The sequence below is a fragment of the Poecilia latipinna genome, unplaced genomic scaffold (assembly GCF_001443285.1).
Source record: "Poecilia latipinna isolate Pla-1442-1.1 unplaced genomic scaffold, P_latipinna-1.0 Scaffold426, whole genome shotgun sequence".
In the NCBI taxonomy this organism is placed as follows: Eukaryota; Metazoa; Chordata; class Actinopteri; order Cyprinodontiformes; family Poeciliidae; genus Poecilia; species Poecilia latipinna.
The window spans coordinates 10,344-32,850 of NW_015113042.1; the positions used below are offsets into that span (position 1 = coordinate 10,344).

Genomic DNA, 22,507 nt, shown 5'->3' on the forward strand with positions numbered 1-22,507 from the left:
AAGGCGGCGTTTGACAGCGAACTGAAGAAGAAGAAAGATTCCTGACCAGATTTTCTTCATCCTGCTCCACTTCCTCCATCGCATCCAAGCTTCTCTGCCTCAGCCTGTCTGAGATAAGAAACGTCTCTCTACCGTCATACCCGTCTGTAGTAGTGCTTTTGTGACCCGCTACCTGTTTTACAAGATCCTAGTAATATATATACTAAAACACATTTGTAAATTAGTCATAACTTGGAAGTAAAATGGCTGCAGGGAGAGTGTACTGTGAAGTTACATTAAAGCAGGGGAAGGGTGGAGCTGCTGAGGACAGTGTGGAGTATCAATCTGGGTGGCTCTGGTATTGATCCGCTCTGCCCTACTCTGGTTGCACTCTTCCCTGCGAGGCTCTGAAACATGCACCTCTGTCAGAGATGCTGCCTCAGCTGCTGCCACTGCATGCAAGCTAGATTTAGTTTTTTTTTTTCACAAGTCCACACGCTTGAAAAGCAGTCCTCTGATGTAGAGCAGGAACTAAGGGTACACAGATTGAGTTTTTTTTTTTTTTTTTTTTGGCAGGGACCTGTCAATTGAATTTTTCTTTTTCACTGCATCATATGTTCTGTAGTTTGTTTGTTTGTGGTAATAGTTTTCAATCCAAGAGAAAAACAAAATAAATATTCTCATATGTCCATCAAAGCATGTAATGTTTTTTTTTTTTTTTTTTACAAAATTCTCTGTTTGTCAGTCCCTTTTTGGTTGAAAATGCTACATTTTTTTGTGTATAGACACTTTGTATTGGAGAAAGATTTTAGTTGTCACAATCAGAGATGACTGAGGGAAAATTAACTCTCGAGTGTTTGTTGTTGCTGCCTTGCTGTAAGTGCAAAGATCTGAAATTGCTTCCAGACAACACATTTTCACGGCTCTGAATTGATTGTGAAAGGAGGAGCTGAATGCTTGGAGAAATATGTGCTCATGTTGGGCCACTCCAACAGATTTAGCCTGACACGACACTCTCCCATAATTTTTATTGTCATTTTGTTACATCTACACATAGGATCTCTACATTTTTTAATTTTTTTACCTATTTTTTTTTTCTGATCCTCTGACCTGAAGACCAGTTTAGTAAAGAAGAACCTGAGTTTAAATATGGAATCACATGTTTCTCTGGTTCAATAGTTTATTTGTTTATGCATTCATTTTCCCATCCCATGTTTCACTTTTGTGTCTAAAGTGGTCACTTCTTTGCTGTCCTGATTTCTGAGTTTCGTTATTTTGTATTTCGTGTTTTGTTTTCTTTTGTGTGAAAGTTCAAGATTGCTAAAGCAAAATCAGAAAAAAATTATAAATAGTTGATATCCTACTTGCTTTAGATAATGCTTATTGTCGTCATCTCAGAGGTTGAAACTAATGGGGTCTACAGAGAATTTGAGTTCTACTGTTTTGAAGCAACTGCACTCTTCAAAATTTGCTTATGGTTTATAGTGTGCTATGTTTATGAACTATTGCATATAATTTGGAGGGTCATTTACACAGCAGCCGATGATCAAACATACAGGAAAAGGTGTTAGGAGGCGTTCCACCAATAATAATCTTCCTGTGTGAAACACACTCTGAGAAATGCAGTGGAAAGAACCGTTTATATAAATAGAAAAATAATAACAGAGGCTGGTTTTGTTAATTTTTCTATTGATCTGCATAAAATGTCCACAATATTAGCACACTTTTTTTGCTTCAATCATTTGGCTTAAAATTATTTATTTATTTATTTATTTATTTATTTATTTATTTATTTATTTATTTATTTATTTATTTGTCCCCTCCTGTTTTCTAAATATGGGAAAGATTCAATTGGTCTCGTTCTACTCCAGAATTATTTCCACTTGTAAAAGTTTGATAATTTTCTAAAAAAAAAAAAAAAATGTGGTCTAAAATTTTTATTTTAGACCACATTACATTTGGTTAAAATTGAGACCAAAAATGACTCTTTGGACGATGTGCAGTGCGCACCCGGAGTTTAAAAGTTCATGAAATAGCATAATCCTCTGTGCTATTTTTCAGGTTGGAGTCATCTTTGCCTCTCCAGGATTTTTAGCTTCTGGGACTCACTAATCTGGATTAATAATAAGGAAAGAAACAAAGAGACTTATCTAATACAGGTAATATATAGTATATTATATTTTATATACTAGCACCTCATAGTCCTTAAAGAGACACTTGCATAGAAGCATATATAAATCCTATTGTGCAAACAAAACAAAAAAACATATTTGAGTCGCAGCAGTATTAATTTAAAAAAGTCTGAACTTTTGTACAAACCAGAACATTTCATCAGAAGTCGCTGTTTTCAGCAGTATGTCACCAACAGACTCATACAAGCAAAAGAAAAAACATGTTTTGTAATGATAACCATGAGATTTTTTTTTTTTTTTAAAGTCCACCTTGCTCACTGTGCCTATTTCAAAAGAGGAACCCGCCTGCAGAGTCGGCATAAATGTCTCTGGGTTTGTCTGTTCTCATTGAGTTCACACTCAATCCGGCTTCAGAACAACTGTAGCTGAACCAACCTCAAATCTGCTTCCTCCTACTTGGAAGCATTCATGAAAACTCAGTGAACTTTGACAATCCTCAGCCATCTTCTCCCCACTGCCGGCCCCAGTCGGTGGCGGTAGGAGGAGTGTAAGTAAAGCAGAGGAGAGCTATATGTAGAACCACTGAACAGCAAAGACAAAACACACAAAAAGGGAAAAGTCTCCTGCAAATCTGTCATCCTCTGTTCTAATAAATTAGCTGTAGCATTGCCACTATTGTCACTCATCGCAAACAGCTGAAAATACTTGGAATAATTAGTACCGGAAAGGTAGATACATTTTTTTTTTAAACTAATCACTTGTGTTTCAAATCTGTGTTGCCCCACTTTCTGTTTTTCCTTTGTATTCGTTCTATTTTTGCCTCTGCTTGGCCACTGCCTGCTGCCTTGTGCATACTGATACACTAATGATGAAAATATAGCCACCATATTATCTCTGATCCAGAGGGATCTGGGAGTTGTTGCAATAATAATGTGCTGCTTCTGCTGCTGTGTGTGTGTGTGTGCATGTTTGTGTGTGTGTGTGTGTGTGTGTGTGTGAGTGAGTGCTTGCCTGCTCGCTTCCCTTTAATTTTGAAAAGTCACGCAGAAATGTATTGCCCTGAGATATTTTCTACTAAAAGCCTTGCTAGAGTGCACTTAATTCATAAGTAGTCAAAGTTGAATGAGGGTTAGAGCCTCTGCAGGAGTGTATTTTTTCCAGCGTGGACCCCAAAGCGGAGGGTCTCTCAGTGCCTGAGGCGACCAGACGAGCAGGCATGCAGCCTGGAACTGTAAGGATGTTTTCCATAATGGATACCTCTCTGCTGGCTTATTACCACTGCTGATGGACTCAACATGGCTGTCTGCTGACTCACCACCGCATTTCTGATTTGTAGACTTACGCATCACCTTTTTGTCAGTAGGATGTTGCAGGGCGGGCAGACAGTTTGCTCTCCGCGAGTCCCTGTTTGCGTATCCTCAACCATGTCATTAAACCCGGCTTATTTTATTTTTCATCTTGCAAAAACGAGTCACTAACCTTGAACTGGATCCATAGTTTGTTTCCGAAGCATTTTGTGGCTGTGCTTCCTGTAGAACTTTGGTAAAGGTTTGAAATAATAATAATAGACCTTAACACTGTCACATCTAAATGATCTTTGTTGGTATTAGTGGATAACAGTGGTGTGCTTGAGTACACACTGACTGATAAATTGGGAATAATTTGGCCCAGTTTATCTTGCAGAGCAGAGCTTTGTGTTAACCAAAGCAGATAAATGTCAGGTTCCTCCAGGCTCCATCTGGGACCAATTTTTATCCAATAACTATATTTTATAAAATATATAGTTAACATATGAATTCTGATGACATGACTTCATGTTTCTATTTCAACACATTACATGTGGACGATGCAAAATTTCTCCAAATGAATGAAGAAAAGACTAAAATCATTGATTCGACTCAATGAGACTAAAAATCACAGTTGTGATGTGTGCTCATACCAAAATTAACATCCACACAAAGTTTATTACTGGTTGCCATGTTCTGTGGGTAAGTTATTTTATCACAGATCTCAGTGAAAGATCATTTTGAAAAATCAGTCAGGCAGCTGCAGCTCATCCAAAATATGGCTGCCTGGAACGTCACGCAAACCAGGAAAAAGGATGACGTCAGGTCAGCCTGTCTACCTGGAGTCAGGGATGAAAAGTAAATCTTGCTTTTGGCTTATAAAGCAGTGAATGTCCTCAAGCCTAAAAACCTTTCAGAGCTGCTTGTCAGGTGCGAACCTTGTAGATCCCTCAGGTCTTTAAATATGATCTCACTCAGTGTTCTCAAAACTAAAACTAAACAAGGAGACGAAGCATTTAGTTCCTAAATGCTCGTCTGGAACAAACTCCTCGAAAACCCGAGGTATGCAGAAACAGTTGGTTCCATTAAATCAGGATGGAAAACATTATTTCTTATGTTGAACTTTACTCTTCTTCTTTACTTTTGTTGTATTTTCTATTTTTGAGGTATTTTCCACCCACACAAAATATTTTGAAATACCTTGTATTTTAATGGTACAGTGCAGATACAAGCCTGCCTTTTCTTCATGCATGTACTTAGCATCTCTTGACCTTCTGGTGTAGAAATTATTCAACTCCATATGAACCTTAAGGGTTATTGTGGTGCTTTTGTGAAACCTAAGTTATGATGGAGCAACTTGTGCAATAGAAACATGAGGAGACTTTCCTTTTTCTGACATACCTAGGATGTAGAGATTTCCACGGGTGTACACAAAACAGTGCTGCAGTCGGAGCATCAATTTTCTATGGGAAATGAGTATTGAGGCAGCGCAGCAATGGCTGTGAAGCACTTACCCTGAGCGCGCCTCCCTGCCTCTGCCTCCCTCCCTCGCTGTGCTCCCCTCACTGTAACCACGGCCGGAGGGGAGGAGGTTTCCGCTGTTTTTCTGTGCCATGGGGAGAGGAGAGCACTGGCAGCAGAATCATGTCTGCCTCCGACTCGAGTGCTACAGGACTGATCAACAAGGTACGCTCCTAACGCTGCCTCCGTTTCTGTAGAGGAAAATCTCCCTGCATGCAAACTCAGCTTTTTCGTCCACGAGTCTTCTAAATGGCTGCTCAGAGACATTCAGGGGACTTCACCGCAGTTTCGGCAGAAGTGTGCACGGGTTCAGTCACTTTGCCTGCATCTCCCCCCTTGTGTCTCTCCTTCACCTCCCCCCCTGTTCTTCACCCAATGTTGACATGCTGCACTGAACACATGCGACAGGTTTTATCACGCTTACTGTGTTCAGCTCAAACTGTAGCATTTCACTGGGATTGCGACTCACTGAGCGGCCCATCTGTTGAACATCATCAATTTGGATCAATAGTTTGTTTTAAAAGTCCATCTCTCAGCTAGGAATGTGTTTTGAGTCGACAGAGAGCCGTGTGGCTCCTGTCCCACTGAGGGTCAGTACATCTGGACTCAGAGATTACAGGCATAAAATTGCACGTACCACTGTTGTACAGCTTGCTGATATTCTGGAACATTTACAACCTCCTTGGGATAAATATGTGTCTTTGTCTGTCTGTCTGTCTGTCTGTCTGTCTTTATTTATTTATTTATTTATTTATTTATTTATTTATTTATTTATTATAATATAATATTTTCAGTTATCTTTTTATTTATACTGTTTTGTTTTTGAACACTCATTGGATGTCACAAGGGGCATAAAGCTACGTTTTATAATGTTTATGTTATGTTTTAGTAATTTTGTGAATCCTTAACCTTATTTTCCTATGTTTTTTGTGAGTTCTATTTTAATGCATTGCCATAATAATTATTTTAAAATTACTGGGGTTATTCAAGACCGTACTATGTGTACTGCTTTGCTAATTTCTGTATTGTAATTTTTCAGCTCATGTTTTAATTTACTATCTGTATCTTTTTTTTTTTATTTACTCTGTTAAAGCTCCAGTTTCTGTCAGTGTTTCAGCTAAGCCTATACTTGTGGCTTTGCATGTGTTTCATAAAATTAGGATAGATACTCAACAACAACAAAGTGCCATTACATATATTCTCCTCCATACTTGTTGCATTACAAAGTCTTAATAAAACCCGTTAGATTAAGCAAACTCAGCCAGTGTCGTGAAAACCAACATGCATTGCTGTCTGTCTTACTTGTTAGTGATGTGAATGTGCTGCCCTCTGCTGGTGGAGATCTATAACTGCTGCAGTGTCATCATCTCGTGTTTCAGTCTCTGGTGGGACTTCCAGCATGTGAGGGCTTTCTCATTAACAGTATTATTGAGTACAGTAGGCATTTGTTGTTTTAAAAGAGAATAGACTGATGTCTTAATTTCTGTGATCATGTCATGAGACAACAGTTTATGTCCTAAAATGGGGGAGCAAAAACAGACAGAAAAATAATTACAACCCTACCATCCTCACAAAAGAAAATAAAGTACATCTCATAAAAGGAATGAGATTCTCTATTTGATATATATGTGCTTACACCTGGGATCAAAACCTCTAACAGCTCAGGAAGTAACATATCTGTGGACTGAAAGATTAAAATAGTCCTAAAACCCTTGAACATATGTAGCATCTTGGCATATGTTAAATTTTGTATAAAAGATTTAATAGTCTGACAATTGTTCATTTCTACCTGTGTGGACTATATGCTGAAGCTTTGAATACCTAATGTGATGTGTGATGTTGCTCTTACACATCATTTTAAACCCTATTTGCTGCAGAAACTGACTGTATTATGTATCCATGCATTTGAATTTCGCTTTGTATGGAAGACCAAAAGCGATTAAACCAGACCACTAGAAACTTGGATGCATTGTTGATGGGTTGTTTGCACATAAATAAGACAATGTTGATGAGTTGCTTTTGCTTTGTTTACATGTGAATACTCGATGGGTATTTGTCAGCCAAACAACACACACACAATTTTTGATACACATAGCTTCCCATACTCTATGCACCTGAATGCACCAGGAATATTAGCATAACCAGACTCATTGTGTGTTGTTTGCACATGTATACCCTTAAGTTTTCACGCATAATCAACACAAAACTGTAAAAAGCTGCATGTTTTTGGAACCAATGAAATTCTGAAATATTTTTTTTATCATATGCTCAAAATTTAATGCTGTATTGTTTTAGAAGTATGCTACTACAGTCAAAAATGAAGTTATTTAAAAAACTTTTAACACATTTTTACCTACGTTTTCAGGAACCTTGGATACAGCAGTCCTAAATGAATAAATACTCATGAATATCAAAGCCAAAGAAAATAGAAATTAGATTTTGAGGCAAAACTCACCTGATTACCTGAGCTAAAACACCAGAGAAAGACAAATTTTATGGTTAAAAGTTTAGAGTAAAGTGGGTTAGTGTGCCAAATTCTCTCCTTTCAACGTACCAAGTAGTTATTTTCACCTGAACATGTTTGTCTGTGAAACACATACACTACACACACAAACACACACATCATTTATCAGCAATGACCCTTTATACTTAAGTTAATTTTGCTATTCATTAAATAATCGGAGGTTTATTCTTAACATTTTGTATTTTTTATTTAATTCACAAGGTCAAAATTCAACATTCAGGCTCACACTTTCTGCTCAGTTTTTGTGAATCCTTTGGACTTTTAACTTTTCAATAAGGACCTGACTGTTTAGAGTGAGCGCAGGGGGGGGGATTTGTTGGAGCACACTCATCAACCCTCATCTGCAATCCTCAGGAAAACGGGAAATCCAACAATCTCATTAAAGATCTGAATACTATATTTGTACATTTCCACAACTTGAGGAAGCTCTAACCAATTACAGAGTCGACGCGATCAGTTCAGACAAAAGGTTTTCCAGATGTGCAACCATGTCTAATGTGACACAAATTCCTCTTGTTTGTGGATGCAGAGGTTGCCAACCAACAAAGAAGTCCTTGTTTCAAAATTAAATCCCTAAAGCTGATCTGAAATTTTCAGCTGAGATAAAGATTGAACTATTTGACCATGATGGCAACAAATATCTTTTAAAGAAAACAAATACTTTTAAAACTAAGAAAACAGTGCCAACTGTCAAGCATGGTGGCAGCAGAATCATGCTGTGGGGCTGTTTCTCTGCTTGCTGTAAGTTATTCAATATTTGCGGAGTAACAAATGAGTGCTACATACAAATTCTTCAACGTGATTGTTTCACTTGAACAGTGATTTCAAACACACGTCTAAAGCAGCTTTGGGATGGACCAGGCAGACTACTGCAACGGCCTATTCAAAACCTTGGTATGTCCTCAAATAAGCGTTTGAAGAATATGCCCAGGAAAGTTGTTGGTTTTAACTAAATCAATCATTTCTGATGAAGCTGGTCAAACCATCGAGGAGAACTAAGTTGGAAATCCTTTTAATGGTTACAAACAGAGCGGTCAAGGCGAAGCATTTTAGGAGATTTACTCGTGCATCATTTTTATGCAGGGTAAAAAATGATGCACGATGAGGTGATTTCCTTCAGATCTTTGGGATTTGAACCATGCCAAAAATAACAAGGCAGAACATTTTTATCTTGAATAGAGTCCCTTTTTTCTCTCTTCTAATGGACTCTGTGGCTCTCATATATAAATAATTCCAAAATCCTTTGCTTTAGATTTTTGCTCAACCTGTTTTGGGGGAACTTGGCCGATATCAAAGAGCTGCAGCTGAACAGGAGGAGGGAAGAGGCGCAAAGTGAGCTAGACGTGACAAAAAGGGTCAAATAAACCTTTTAAGATACTTTATTTGGCTTTTTTATGAGGTTGCTCACTTCTAAATATGATGTTGGTGTGAGAGGATGAGTAAGGTGAGGTTTGTGTTTTAATTTTTAATCAATATAAAAGGACAGATCTCAGGATCTCTCCAGCACTTTCTATTGTCCTTTATTCTTTCTTGCAAAGGTTATTTATTGGCTCACAAAGAATTTCTGTACTGAAACCAGTAAAACTATAAAATGCCAAATAGTGTTTTTTTTTTTTTTTTTTTTTTTTAACCTCAACCTTTTTGGGCGCAGACTGGATTTCTTCCAACACATGCTGAAGTGGATAAACAGGGAAGGTTGTGCCTGTTGTTAGTGTTGCGGTACTCATGAACACCATGTTCCCACGGGAAGGGCTGCTTTGGAAAGCTACAAGAAAGGACAAGCAGGTGCAGGGACAGGTATACGATGGGACAGGCATGGAGGACACGGATTATCTGTGTGAAGTGGTACATTTGTTATTTTCCTTATACTCTAATAAAATTATAAGCAATTCCTGCCGGATGTTGCATTGAAACGGGTTCATCTCTTCCTTCAGGTCACCTCTGAGAGTTTTACTTTTTTTTTTTTTTTTTTTTTTTTTTATTTTTTCTTCTCCCTTTCCAGGGTTCAGCTGATTCCTACGCTAGTCGACCCTCTGATTCCGACCTGTCCCTGGAGGAAGACCAGGAGGCGTCTCGGCGTGAAGCCGAGCGCCAGGCTCAGCTGCAGCTGGAAAGAGCCAAGGTAAGAGGCTCAAATTTATGTTAATCCCTTAAAAATCAGTAGTACGAGATCTCTACTATGGTGTTAAGTCTTTTACGTCTATGGAGCCCAAAGGACTGCTGTAAACTGCTTTATATACTTGTCCTCAACAGTCCAAGCCGGTGGCATTTGCAGTGAAAACTAATGTGAGTTACTGTGGGGCCCTTGATGAAGATTGCCCGGTCCAAGGTGCTGCTATCAACTTTGAAACCAAAGACTTTCTGCACATAAAAGAGGTAGGAAACATTAAAACTCAACATGACAACAATCCATGGTAAATTAATCTTTAGATACAATGGTAAGCCATTGTGCAATTTCCTTCCCTGCAGAAATATAACAATGACTGGTGGATTGGCCGGCTAGTGAAAGAAGGGGCAGACATTACATTTATCCCGAGCCCAGTGAAACTGGAGGCCATGAGGATAAAACAAGAACAAAAAGCAGCTGCCAGGTCAAAACACACACGGCCCTCGTGGATTTGTTTGCTGCCACTCTGTATTTCTGAGTTTCTCTGCCCTGATTTTTACCAGCTCGCTCTGCAGTAAACACTGAAAACTTTTCAAAGCTATAAATAGCTTTTGCTCATGTGTTGAGCTTTTTTTTTGGAGCTCTCCAAATTGCCTCCTGGGGGGATTCATCACGCATAATAAAGTTTTGCATTATGTCGCTCTGCAGGAAAGGAGGGAACGCATCATCGGGAGGCTGGAGGTCCACCCCTCCATCTGCAGGTAAGGGGGACAGGAAGAGCTGCGTTACATTTCTCGTCTGCTGGAACCTGGTGATCCTGATAGGTCAGATTTATATATGCAGTAGTGAAAAGGCTCATTTTAAAATAACGCCAAAGAAAGGAAATAACATTTGGAATGACATTCATGAGAATGACTCTTGGGTCCTCTGGACTTGATAAAGTCTTTGCTTGTGTGAACCAAAGATTTCACACAAAAGAGCAGAAAGTCACTTTTTTTGGTTAAGAACCATTTTCCAATTGTGACGAATGATCAGCTTAATCACACCCGGCAACTTCACAGAAAACTACAGAACTCAATATTTACGTTATAGATCTGTAAATGGACCATCTCTGCAAGAGCCTGCTGGTCCCATGATGACATGTTGGAGTTTTTGGAGATTTCTTTTAGCATCCTTGTCATCTGCTTTTAGGATAAACTTGCTTGGATGACCATGTTGGCAGCCATTTTGACAACATGTTCAGAGCTTATAAACTATTATCCGATACAATCACAGCAAGTCTATGTTCATTTGAAACCTCTTTGAATCCTTTACTAGACCCGTATGATAATCCAGTATTCTGTCTAAGTTGGACTTTTAAAGTACATGTCTGAGGTCTAAACAGGACAAACTCCTTACAATGCTGAGTAGCAATGTTCCCATCCTCTGTTGTTCTCATATGTGACCCTACATGAATTTAGCCAAGTTAGCAGGGAACAACTGTTGGGTCGAAATTTTTCTTACATTTTAGAGAAAGTTTTAAAATGTCTTTTTTGCTGTTTTTGCTTGGTTTCATTACTTGGTGTTTTATGATATTGTTTTATAATTTATGTTACTTATTGTACGTCCAGAGTTGTTAGAAATGCACATGGACCCTAATATTTTTACCTGACTGTAAAATCCATCCATCCATCCATCCATCCATCCATCCATCCATCCATCCATCCATCCATCCATCCAGTTGAGAGTTTGCATGTTGAAAAATGTGTAAGAACCCTTTGACTCAACTCTGGACTCTCTGGGTATTTTATTTACTTACAGCTTTGTATCCTCTGCTATTTTCCTCATAAATCATGTTTAATGTTAATTGTATTTGCCCTAAAAGCCAAACAGAAGCAGAAACAGGTATGTTTGTCCTTTTCCTTCCTTGTCTCTTTGTATTTTTTATTTTCTTTTACTTTGCAGTTCATACTCTGCTACTGAGTGCACAGCCATCCAGTTTTTAACAAATGATCTCCTGGAGTGTGTTTCCATTCACTTCAGTGTTTCTGTGCTCTCCCGTCCTCCACCCCCTGCCTGCGTTTGTGACCTCTGCAGACGGAACATGTTCCTCCCTATGACGTGGTTCCCTCCATGAGGCCCGTGGTGCTGGTGGGCCCTTCACTGAAAGGCTATGAAGTGAGTTGATTACCCACCGAGTTATCTGCTTTCACTGTGCAAAAGCTGTAAGAAAGAAATAGGACAGACACCTTGAGACTTCAAAACTACAACGTCAATGACTCCCAGTTGGGACATTTTCACATCACTGACTTTACAGTTCACGTTATCCCATTCATTACAAAATACTTTATTCAGATTAAAACAAACAGTGAGCAAAACAAAAATATGCAGGCATTTGTAAACTTTGCATCTCATAAATGTTCCATTTAGATAGGAGGTGAAGCATACTTATTAAATTAGAGAAACAGCCCTGTAGCATTGCTTTAAACACTTATAGGATCAACCTGTAAGGCTTTGCCGTCACAGACCGAGAAACAATTTTTTGGAAATAGTTGCTCTGACTGTAGATATAAGTGAGGTTAAGGACTCCCTCTCTTAGAGCTCAGGTTTTGGAGTTCTTGAAGTTGTCAACTATGAAACCACTTGTTGCCACTTGCCATAAAGGAACAAATGCCTCAGCTAACTTACAGGCCGTTTGAGAGTGACTCCTTTCTTGCACCCATTATCGACCTAAAGAATGACACAGACAATCTGCACAGTTTGAGTAGCATGTTCTGTTGTCTTTCCTATTTTGTAGAGTAGTTTACTGAAATTGGCCTCTGTAATATGTTTTTTCCCCATAGGAAATAGGAAATTGCGGATTACTACTTAAAAGTCCTCTAGCCACTGTGATCAACCTAGAAGAGATTTATAATTTGTCATGTTAAATTTAAAGAAGAGGCATTGTTTGGGGTACCAAAAAATAAATACACTTCCATGTAAATGTGTGCAACGGTTCATAAATAATCTGCAGAACACCAAAATAACTGTAACCCTAGAAATGTACCAGACACAGTCAATTGTGTTTGAGCTCAGTCTGTTGGAATGTTGCTTCAGTCAAAAATGGAGTGGATTTTCAGATCCAGTGGGATTTTATTTTATTTTTTTTATTTTTTTGGTTGTTTTTCCAGAATTATCCAATGCACAGCGATACTAAACATTGCAGTCACATTCTTCAAAGACTGCTGCCTCTCGGATCAGCCAAACCAATATGTCTCCTCATAAATCCTAACTCAGTTCGCATTGGAAAATTACTTCACAGACAGTCGCACCGTGTATGAAACCTACGAAAACACGTTGCCGTCTCTCCTCTGAACCCTTCAGCATGGAATGAGTCTGCGTTTGAGTATGTTGAAATGCAAGGCGAGTGGTGTGTTTCTGAGCCTCTGTGTTTTTCTCTCTGCCCTGATCTCTCCGCTGTGATCTCGCACACTGCATGCCAAGCCGTCTGTGTTTGTGTGCATGTGTGTGAAATATTTATGCATTGCAGTGGTGCGATGTGCTTCGGGGATGCTCCGGTGGTGAACACCAGCTTGCCTCCCTCTCCCTCTTGTTCTCATTCTCTCCGCTTTGTCTCACTTGTACATATTGCATGCTGCCACTCCTTGATGCTCTTCCACATTAACTCCTTTCTCTCCTCTCTGAACCCCCTCTTGTGGTCACTCCATTTCTCTGCATCAGAATGGAAGAACAATCCTATCTAAAAGCCATCGATATTTTCTGCAACTGCTGGAAATTAGACCGTGATGATGCCGCCTTAGAAAAATCCAGAATGAAGTCATGTTGAAACATTTTTTTGTTTTGTTTTAGAACTACAGCTTTAGGATTGTCCCTCCTTTAGTTGAAATGTTCATTAATTGTCCGTAACAAATCGATTCTAAAGCTCGTGGAGCTTCAAGGTAATGATGGTGAAACTCATTGCTGAAGTGAATGTGGCCACCTAACATCCAAAGCTTTCTAATAAGTAATAAAATCTGTTCATTTGCGCTTATGGTTATTTGTATCTCATTAAGTTATTCAAACATGTATTGTAGTAACATTATTTAGTTATATAACATGAGCTTACCATGGTAACTAACTACATCAACTTTTTTTTTTCAACTAAAACACATTTTAGTTGGGTAGATGTCCTTGTTTTTTGGGTTAAATGTCTTTTTCTTTTTCCTCTAAATGCCACTGAGAACAGCCCCAGAGCCTCAAGTGGTCCATTTCTCACAGCTTCAGAAAATAATCGCATTTATTGACAATTATTGTTTTTACTTGAGAAGGCCTACTAGCCTAAAATTAAAAGACAAAATCAAGGAATATATTTACAGTCCAGTGAAAACAATATTTGTACCAGCGTCTAATGATCTGGAACGTGGTTGCAATGAGAAAGAGAACAAAGCCTTACAAACCAGACGAAGATATGACACATTGTGTCTTCGTTGTGTTATTAGAGCAATTGTCTTCTGACTCCTTTGCACTTTGTTTCTCTCAGGTGACTGACATGATGCAGAAAGCTTTGTTTGACTTCCTAAAGCACAGATTTGTCGACAGGTGAGCACGGCTGTCTCTGCTGCACAAACACAGTGTCTGGGTTCGTTGTGGCGTTCTGCCTATCACGTTTCATGGTGGCTAGGATACAGCATGATGAGGAATTATTTTTAGCTCCCTGAGAGTACAGTTTCACTCCTTTGAAATGGAACAGGAGTGGATAAGATGTGATAAGATGCTCCTTCCTCAGGATCACCATTACACGGGTGACTGCTGATCTGTCCCTGGCAAAGCGCTCAGTGCTGAACAAGAAGGCCATAATGGAAAGATCCAACACTCGCTCTAGTCTGGGTAAATAATGAGAAAAGCTGCCTTCAATCTTTTTGGTGGTGAATGAAGATCAATAAGAGCTAAGAATAGATACCTCCACTGACTCTTGAGTTAAATGTTTTTTTTTTTTTTGTTTTGTTTTTTTCTGGTTTGCTCTCAGCTGAAGTCCAGAGTGAGATAGAGAGGATCTTTGAGTTGGCAAAGTCTCTTCAGCTGGTCGTCCTGGATGCAGATACCATCAACCATCCAGCCCAGCTCCTCAAAACATCTCTGGCTCCCATCATCGTCTATGTTAAAGTTTCATCACCCAAAGTACAGTAAAGCCTGCAATGTGTTTTGAAAAAGGATCAATCAAAACAGGTTTACTGTCTTTTTTCAAAAAGCATAACTGTGAACCAGGCTGATTTAATGTGGAAGCAAACAGTCAGCTGCTTTGATTTGAATTGATTTAGTGAGACCAATGTTTCTTTAAAAAAAAACAAAAAAAAACAATCGCCTTTGATTCATCCTACAGGTTCTCCAGAGGCTGATAAAGTCTCGAGGGAAGTCCCAAAGCAAGCACCTCAATGTCCAGATGATGGCCGGAGACAAGCTGGCTCAGTGTCCTCCTGTATGTCCCTCTGTTTTCATTTCAATCTAAGTCCATCTGTTTTATTTAAAAAGGTACAGCACACATTAATAAGCAAACAGCTAAATGAACATGAGCAATCCAACAGACTAGTTTCCATCACTAGTTCCAATGTCTGATGTGAGAAAAGACACAGAAACAAAGACTAAAGAGAGTTTTTATAAAGTATTTTTTTGTGCTTTTGGTCCTTCAGGAGATGTTTGACGTAATCCTGGATGAGAATCAGCTGGAAGAAGCCTGCGACCACCTCGCAGAGTACCTGGAAATTTACTGGCGAGCTACACATCTCCCTTGTTCTGCCACAGTTAATCCCTTACAGGATCAAAATATGGTCACCCCACCTTCAGCCAACTCCAGCCAGCAGGTACAAACATAGAGCAGACTAAAATGTTAACCTTATATTGAAGTTCCATTAATTAGCTTCATCTTCTCTGCTTTTTTGTCCGAAACAGTTTTCAGAGACTCAAGAGTTGATAGAATGATCCCAGCCTCGGATGCAGGTGAGCAGAAAGTAATGTTTTTGTTTGTTTGAATGTTTTTTTTTGTTTGTTTGTTTTTTTTTCTTTAATGAGTTAAACCATTTGACATTTACTTATATTTTAAAACTTCATTCACCCGAAAAAAAAAAAAAGTTGTTTTAAATAGGGTTCTGTGGAGTATCAATCAGAAATCTGTTATCTGGTCAAGATGGCAGCTGTGATTATAACATAGACAGAAGGAACTATAGGACTGTGGAGGATGTCTTCAGGTGTTGCATGAAAGAGCATGTTCCCTCTGACGGCACAGAAAACAGGGGACATATTGGATCCTGGAAAGACTGCGGTGTTTCAAGAGGAAGGAAGTTGTTTTTTTTTATTATTATTATTATTATAATGGGTCCAGGTGTGGAACAGAAAGAGATGCTAGAAATTCTTATTTTGTGTCCAGATTGTTAGACATCTGTCTTCATGGGTTTCACTATAAATGTCCCAAAATTTAGAATAAAGGTTGATGCTGCACAAAAACTGTCAGGCTACGAATTTGTAACAGATGCAAAGTAACAGTTCATATGAACCGAAATAAAACTTTCTGTCATTGTGTTTATGGATGAGGCTGGACCAAAATGCAAGCCAGTATCCTGGAGACAAATAATGAAATAAATTTTAATAGTTTCAAAACAACTTACAGAAATACAGAGGTAAACACAAGGGGAGCCAGGGTGACAGAACTATAAACATTATCTCACTAAAATAACTAATAACAGAGTGACTTAATGTAAGACAGAAATGGATGTTGATTTGATTAAAGCAAAGAATAACTAAAGTCAAACACAGACAACAAATGATCAAAAATATAAACCCAGAAAAATTCCCAAAAAGATCCTGACACTTTAGACAGGAGTGGTTCTAAGATGGCAGAAAACTGCTTTGCAACTGGATCCCTATGATTTCTTATCTAAATCAAGATCATTATTCGCTGCACACAAGACCCTACTTAAAAAGATGTTTCATCGAGTAATTTGATTTCCTCCTCAGAAATTCCTTAGTAACATTTTTAGTTGAGAAAACGTTACTTAACAAAAACTTGTGGAAAGCAAATGAGGACAAATGAGAGTAGTTCTCTCATCAAAGCCAGACTAAAGGTTAAAGAATATTTCTAAACACTCACATTTGTGTGTGTGTGTGTGTGTGTGTGTGTGTGTGTGTGTGTGTTTTCTTTTTCTTTTCTGCAGGTGCAGCCTGTGCTGTCGGCTGGGGTCAGAACAGTCAGGACATGGAGAACAGGGACCACCAGGGGGCAGCAGCCTTCCTCCTCTCATCAAAGCCTGCCATCACCTTCTCCACATGTGGAGCAGAGAGAAGAGCAGGGTCCACGCAAAGGGTGAAAGAGCGGAAGTGTGGTGAGCTGGGATAGGAGGAGAAATATTCCACATAGGGAGGAAGATGCACCCACCTGCAGCCTCACTGCTGCCCCAGGGGCCAGACATCCCTGCTCCCACCGTCAACTGATAACTCAGGGCCGCTTTCTGCCGCTGCAAAAGCACCGGTTTACAGAAACCGGGGGAACAGTGCAGTCACTGTTCACCTCCTTACCACCAATCCTCCCATGTCACACTTTCTTCAATTCAGAAGGTGAAAAAAAGAAAAAAAAAATCCCTAATATCCATGAAAGATGAGCCAGCCCATGAGTGTCTGTAGCTGTCTGAAGCACACAAAGGCTGATTCATCTCTCACCGGAGATGCATCACATATCTAAGAGGCTGAGGTATGTTAGTCCATGATACCACTGGCACAGAAAAGCTGTTAGCACATCCCCAGGTTTCCAGTGCAGGGCTCTTAGGGTTTAATGTCTGATTCGCCTTGCTTCCTCGCTGGTGCAAGGAGTGACAGAAAATCTATTATGTATGTCTTCCATGTCTGCAGCTTTAAGTGAGCTGCCATTTTAAATGTTAAACTAAAATGCTTCCTTAAAAGTACGTTTGCTCCTGTCAGAGTCATTGCAGTATCACATTTGCATGGAGACACATGGGGGGGAAAAAAATAGCGATTTTGTCTTCCTTTATCCTCTTACTTTCCACTCCTGGTTTATCCAGGATTCTTCTTTCTGTCTGCTCTTGTACTAAAACAGTCTACACAACTATCTGTTACTCATATATTTGCTCTGAGTATACCAAATGCATATCTCTACATGTAGCTTTTATCCAAATAATGTATAACAAACACTGATAGCATACATTTTCTACGACTTTGCCACTGCTGGTGAATGTAAGTTAAGTCCGGTGTGTTGGTGGATTAAAGGGTCCTTACGGTAAAATGCGCAGGCAGTTGAAGTCCAGCCCTGGGATTGTAACTTTTTCCTTTAACTAATAAAACCAGATGGAAATTGGTCACATTTAGTTTTAAATTTAAAATAAATGTGTCCACTGATCGTAGTCACATTGCCCCTTCCAAAAAAGTAAAGATGTTTGTGTAACAATGACAACCACCAAATACTTATAGGTATGTTATTTATTAAATAAATGATCTTATGATGCATGGGAAGCTGTAGCCAGTGGTGGTTCTGGATGCAATATGGCTAAAACCCAAAGGAGTAGCGTCTGTCATTTCTGACTAAAATGTGGTTTGCATTTTCAGAAACTCCACTGGTTGAAGCTCAACATGTTACCAACACATTTATTCATATTTATTAAATATTTTAGACAATTTTATTCACAGAATTATATTGTTACGTTTTTAATTAAGTTTGTGAATTTCTAATATTTATGCATGAACTAAACCTAAGACAGTATATTCTCACACAAGTCCAAATGAGAGATACACAGAATCAAGTTCTTGTAAATTTAACCACTACTGATGAAAATGTCATTTGCTGCCGATATTAAGCTTTAAGGTTTGCGCAGAGAGGAATTATCTTTTCTTTCTTTTTTTTCATAATGAGGATCACGCAATCTTGTATTAACTAAGTAGGAATAAAATCAAATCTGATTGTGACAAGACATTCATAGGATTTAGGACTGAATGGTGAAGATCTGCAAGTAAAACACTTATCTGTGTTGATTAGAAAGTCGATATTTTCAGTCAGGATGTTTTTGTCCCTGATACCAATCTGAGCGCTTGAGAAAAAACCTGTAGCCGATTCCTACTGAGCTCCAAGCTTTGTTCAAGTCTTCATTCTTTAGTTGACGGCAATTGATACTCTGTCGCAACTTGTGTGTTTTTAGTTCAGCTTTGCACTGTTGAAGGCTGAAAACACACAGCTACAGTCTTCGTCAAAGTCATTCTGCTGCTGACCATATTTTTATTCACACCAATTGCAACGAAGATCATTGCTGTCGTCCTCACTGCTTGTTTCAGCCTCCGTGCCGCGTTACTAAGCATTTTGGCTCATGGGTCATCAAAGTCGCGCTGTGGCTCAGACATTTAAGGCTAAACGGCTCGCAACACAGGCGTATTCCTCAAATACTAGATCCATCTGACTGAATGAAAATGCTTCAGAATCCATGTCCAGACCAGTTCAGAGTCATTCGTTCAGCATCGTGTTTACTAAAGCCAAATAATTGGTCTGAAACTCAGATCTTTGTGTCAGTTCTGCGGATTACTATTAATATAGAAGACTTTCTGTCCTTGAAAAGAGAAAAGTTTCAGCTGTGCAGTGCGGACCGCATTACAAACAAGAAATCCAAGACAGTGCAATCTCCTTTTCACAATTGATGTACTTAAAGACTGACATTAAGCCGCATTAATAGTAAAGACTTTTGTCTACTATATTGTTTGTTTCTACTTAAATTCTGTTCCTCCTGCTAAATATTGTGAGAAGGCAGACCTTAAACAGTATGGTGATTACTGAAGATGTTTGGCTGAATCTCAGTCTGAAATTGCAAGCCATGCAGTGGTACAGTCTGTCTCCAAATTTGCCTCATTTGTTTTTTTTTGTTTTGTTTTGTTTTTTTGACACCTCACGGTTCTTAAACTTCCATCTCAGTGCACCTGCTTCGAAATTATTAGGAGACAATGTTCATCTAAACTCATGTAAATAACCTATTGTATGTGCATGGCATATATTGTACTCCTGTTGCATCGGAAGGGCTGCAAGGATCATCCTCACATGAGCAAATCAACATGACCTACATAACCACTTACATATGCATTATAAAAGATAAGATGTAAATACTGTAAATGATTAGTATTAAATTCCATGCAAACGTTGCTAACTCTGACCAACAAAAAGTTTTCAGTACTTTGTTGTTGTTTTTTTGTTGTTGTTTTTTTCACAGTGCACAGCTCAGAAAGCATGTGTTTGTGATATCCTCTGTTTTTAATATGATGCACTTTTTATCCAGGACCAGAGATGTCTTTCACTGAGACTGACACTTCTGATACATCAGGTTGCAGATTAATACCTTCCACCTGATAAAACACCAAGAGCACAGGACCTTCTTAGGATAAAACCTTGGATAAACCAGATCCTTGTTTTTTTTTTTGTTTGTTTTTTTTTTGAGTTGTATTGCAGAATAATTCTATTGTAACTAAACTATTTTTTTCCATATCCAAAGCACAATGTTTTTATTACTATTATTTATTTCACTGGCCTAAATTCTGGATGCAATATAAAGTTTAGTATTGATAAGATACAAGCTGAGACTATCAAGATATCTCCTCGGTTGGGGTGGGGTATAATTGCACTATTATTGTTTACATGGATGCTTTTTTTTTCTCTCTCTCTCTCTTTTTTTGATGCAATAAATGCACTCAATGTATGCCGTATGTACCTCCAGCTGTGATCCCAACAACGCTGCTGGTTTCCGACAACAGGGCTAAAGCAGTCCGACATTATCTGATGATGAAATGTGCTTGGTGTGTGTATCTGTCAACGCCACGCGAGAACGAGGGGGTAAATAAAAATATTACAGTGACATTCTTTCGCGGTGTGCATTTATTTAAAGACATTCACATATCCACCAGCAGAGGGCGTGTATTGTGCGGTTATGAAGGCAGGAAAACCAAGTGAAGAGAAGCCATACTCGTGTCCTGGTTCGGGTTTCCTGATGGTTTTAAATGTTGATGGTAGTCTAAAGCCGTGAGTCTCAACAGAAAAAAGATGGCGGCTCCCTCGGGTTGGGGGTTAAAGTCTTCGCCTCAAAGTACGTTAGCATAAATAAATACCTTCTTAAGTATTTTGTTCATGAGTGATGTTGAGGTGGAGTGGGACATAGACAGATTTAGATTTGTTAAAATAAAAAAAAAGCAAAAAACATCAAAACTTTAAATTTTTCAGTCTATCATGATGAGACATCATGACTGGAAGAGATTCTGTATGCAATCAGTAGATGTTAACGTTCTTGTACTTCTCCTTTATTTCCACTGAAAATGTCTTAAGGTGTATGAATAAGGTGGATCAGAAAGTTCTCGGCAAGGTCTGAATTTCAAATCTGAGTTGTGTCTTTCTGGAGCTTCAGCTTTCTGACTGCACCTGTTTTCTTGCTTATAAAAACAAGCTTGTTAGGTTAATTGGAGATTTCAGAACTGACCTTGTGAGTAATCGTGTGTGTGTGTGGGTGTGCGTGTGTGTGCGTGTGTGTGTGTGCATGCGTGCGTGCGTGTGCAGGGTTGTGTGTCTCTGTGATGGACTTGCAATCTGGCCAGGTCACTCTGGAAGGTGTCACTTTATACCTGATTATTATTCACAGCCACCTGTCTCTCTGCCCCCATCAGAGGGGATCTGGTGATCCCACATGCATTTATGCTGCAGTAAGTAAACAAGGGTCAGAAAGAGTTCAGTGATTGCATTTGTTTAATTATTATTTTCAACTCTTTCCAACTCTCTCTAAGCAGTAAAAAAATAAAAGAATCAATTGTTTGCTATATCAATAATGAATAGAGCATCCTTCATATTTATTTGATAAAATTAATTAAATTACAATTTGATGTAGGGTTATTTCAGCATGTCGCAAAGTCTGAGAAATGTTTAAGTTTTCCTTTACAACGTAGTGTGAAGAAGAGAACTTGTCTAAATAAAACCAGAGAGTAAGGAGCTGAGATGCGGATACCGATGGCAATGATTTGCTGCATCATCTACAGTTTCCCACAGTCTGAAGATCAACAACAGGAACAGAAACAGGTTTTAGCACTGGAGATCTGAAGAAGGGGGCTGTTTGCAAACAAAACCAAATTGCTTCTTCCCACTGGGACAAAGCGCCAATAACGATCACCGACATCAGTATGTAAATCATCTGGGGGAGCGTCAGACATCAGGGAGGGCAGCTAATTGATTTTATCTTTCAGTCCGTCTCATTGTTTCAACACAATTAAAACCAGGGTGTCAAACTACATCTCTGGTGCTCGTGTGTGAAAACTTCTGAATGATGTCAAAGGACGGGGCTCACACCACCCGGTCCTTTTTGACCCAGTAGCTCCCCAGTGATAACAGTCACCATTCTAGTCCATGTGGTGTGAGAGGACCTAAGGTCAACAGAAGACACAGGAACTACTTCTAATCATTATTAAAACTATGTGGGATCATTTTAAATTCAATAATCAACTGAGTTTCATTGATAAAAATACAGAGCTGTTGTAGAGGGAAAGTTTATGCTTTTAATAAGACGACTATCTTGAGGTGAAGAGAAAATTAAACCAATTATCCCTGTGCTGGTTGGTAATCGATCCAGCCACTTAAGTCATTAAACCAATCAATTTGGAATGGGTCAAGTGACAGATCATGGTTTTGCCTGCGTATGGTAATTTCTTTAATGTTTCCTAAAATGCATTGTTTTCAAAGGGAACAATCATTAATTTATCATGACGTTTATCCAAACAATTTTTACCTGACATTATTCGCAGGATAGCATTCAATTCAAAGAAAGATTACACTATGAAAAGGAAGGGTTTTTTTTTTTTTTTGCCAAAACAGTTAAAATTAATAAAGTATGTCACTTGGTGATGGTCATATTATATATGAAATAGATTTGTTGGGTGTTTTTGAAATAAAGCTCTGTTGAATCGTTATAAGAATAAATCTAGATTAGCTGGT

At 38.8% G+C, this 22,507-nt stretch overlaps 1 protein-coding gene across 1 annotated transcript; it reads left to right on the forward strand.

The window, feature by feature from the left end:
- The first annotated feature begins 4,670 nt into the window (after positions 1-4,670).
- cacnb3b (calcium channel, voltage-dependent, beta 3b) lies at positions 4,671-20,395 on the forward strand. The gene is made up of 14 exons (XM_015038006.1): positions 4,671-5,083; positions 9,445-9,564; positions 9,696-9,818; positions 9,912-10,033; positions 10,258-10,310; positions 11,414-11,433; positions 11,626-11,706; positions 14,048-14,106; positions 14,294-14,394; positions 14,534-14,685; positions 14,888-14,983; positions 15,195-15,365; positions 15,454-15,501; positions 16,713-20,395. The coding sequence occupies exons 1-13, from the start codon at positions 5,042-5,044 to the stop codon at positions 15,481-15,483; spliced, it is 1,170 nt and encodes a 389-aa protein (XP_014893492.1). The 5' UTR covers positions 4,671-5,041; the 3' UTR covers positions 15,484-15,501; positions 16,713-20,395.
- Positions 20,396-22,507: the final 2,112 nt, after the last annotated feature.

Excerpts from the sequence above, each read along its gene's own strand:
- cacnb3b (XM_015038006.1), top strand. The coding sequence starts at position 5,042 with ATGTCTGCCTCCGACTCGAGTGCTACAGGACTGATCAACAAG. Across the intron at positions 10,034-10,257 it reads GAACAAAAAGCAGCTGCCAG|GAAAGGAGGGAACGCATCAT; the intron begins GTCAAAACACAC and ends GTCGCTCTGCAG. Across the intron at positions 14,395-14,533 it reads CAACACTCGCTCTAGTCTGG|CTGAAGTCCAGAGTGAGATA; the intron begins GTAAATAATGAG and ends GTTTGCTCTCAG.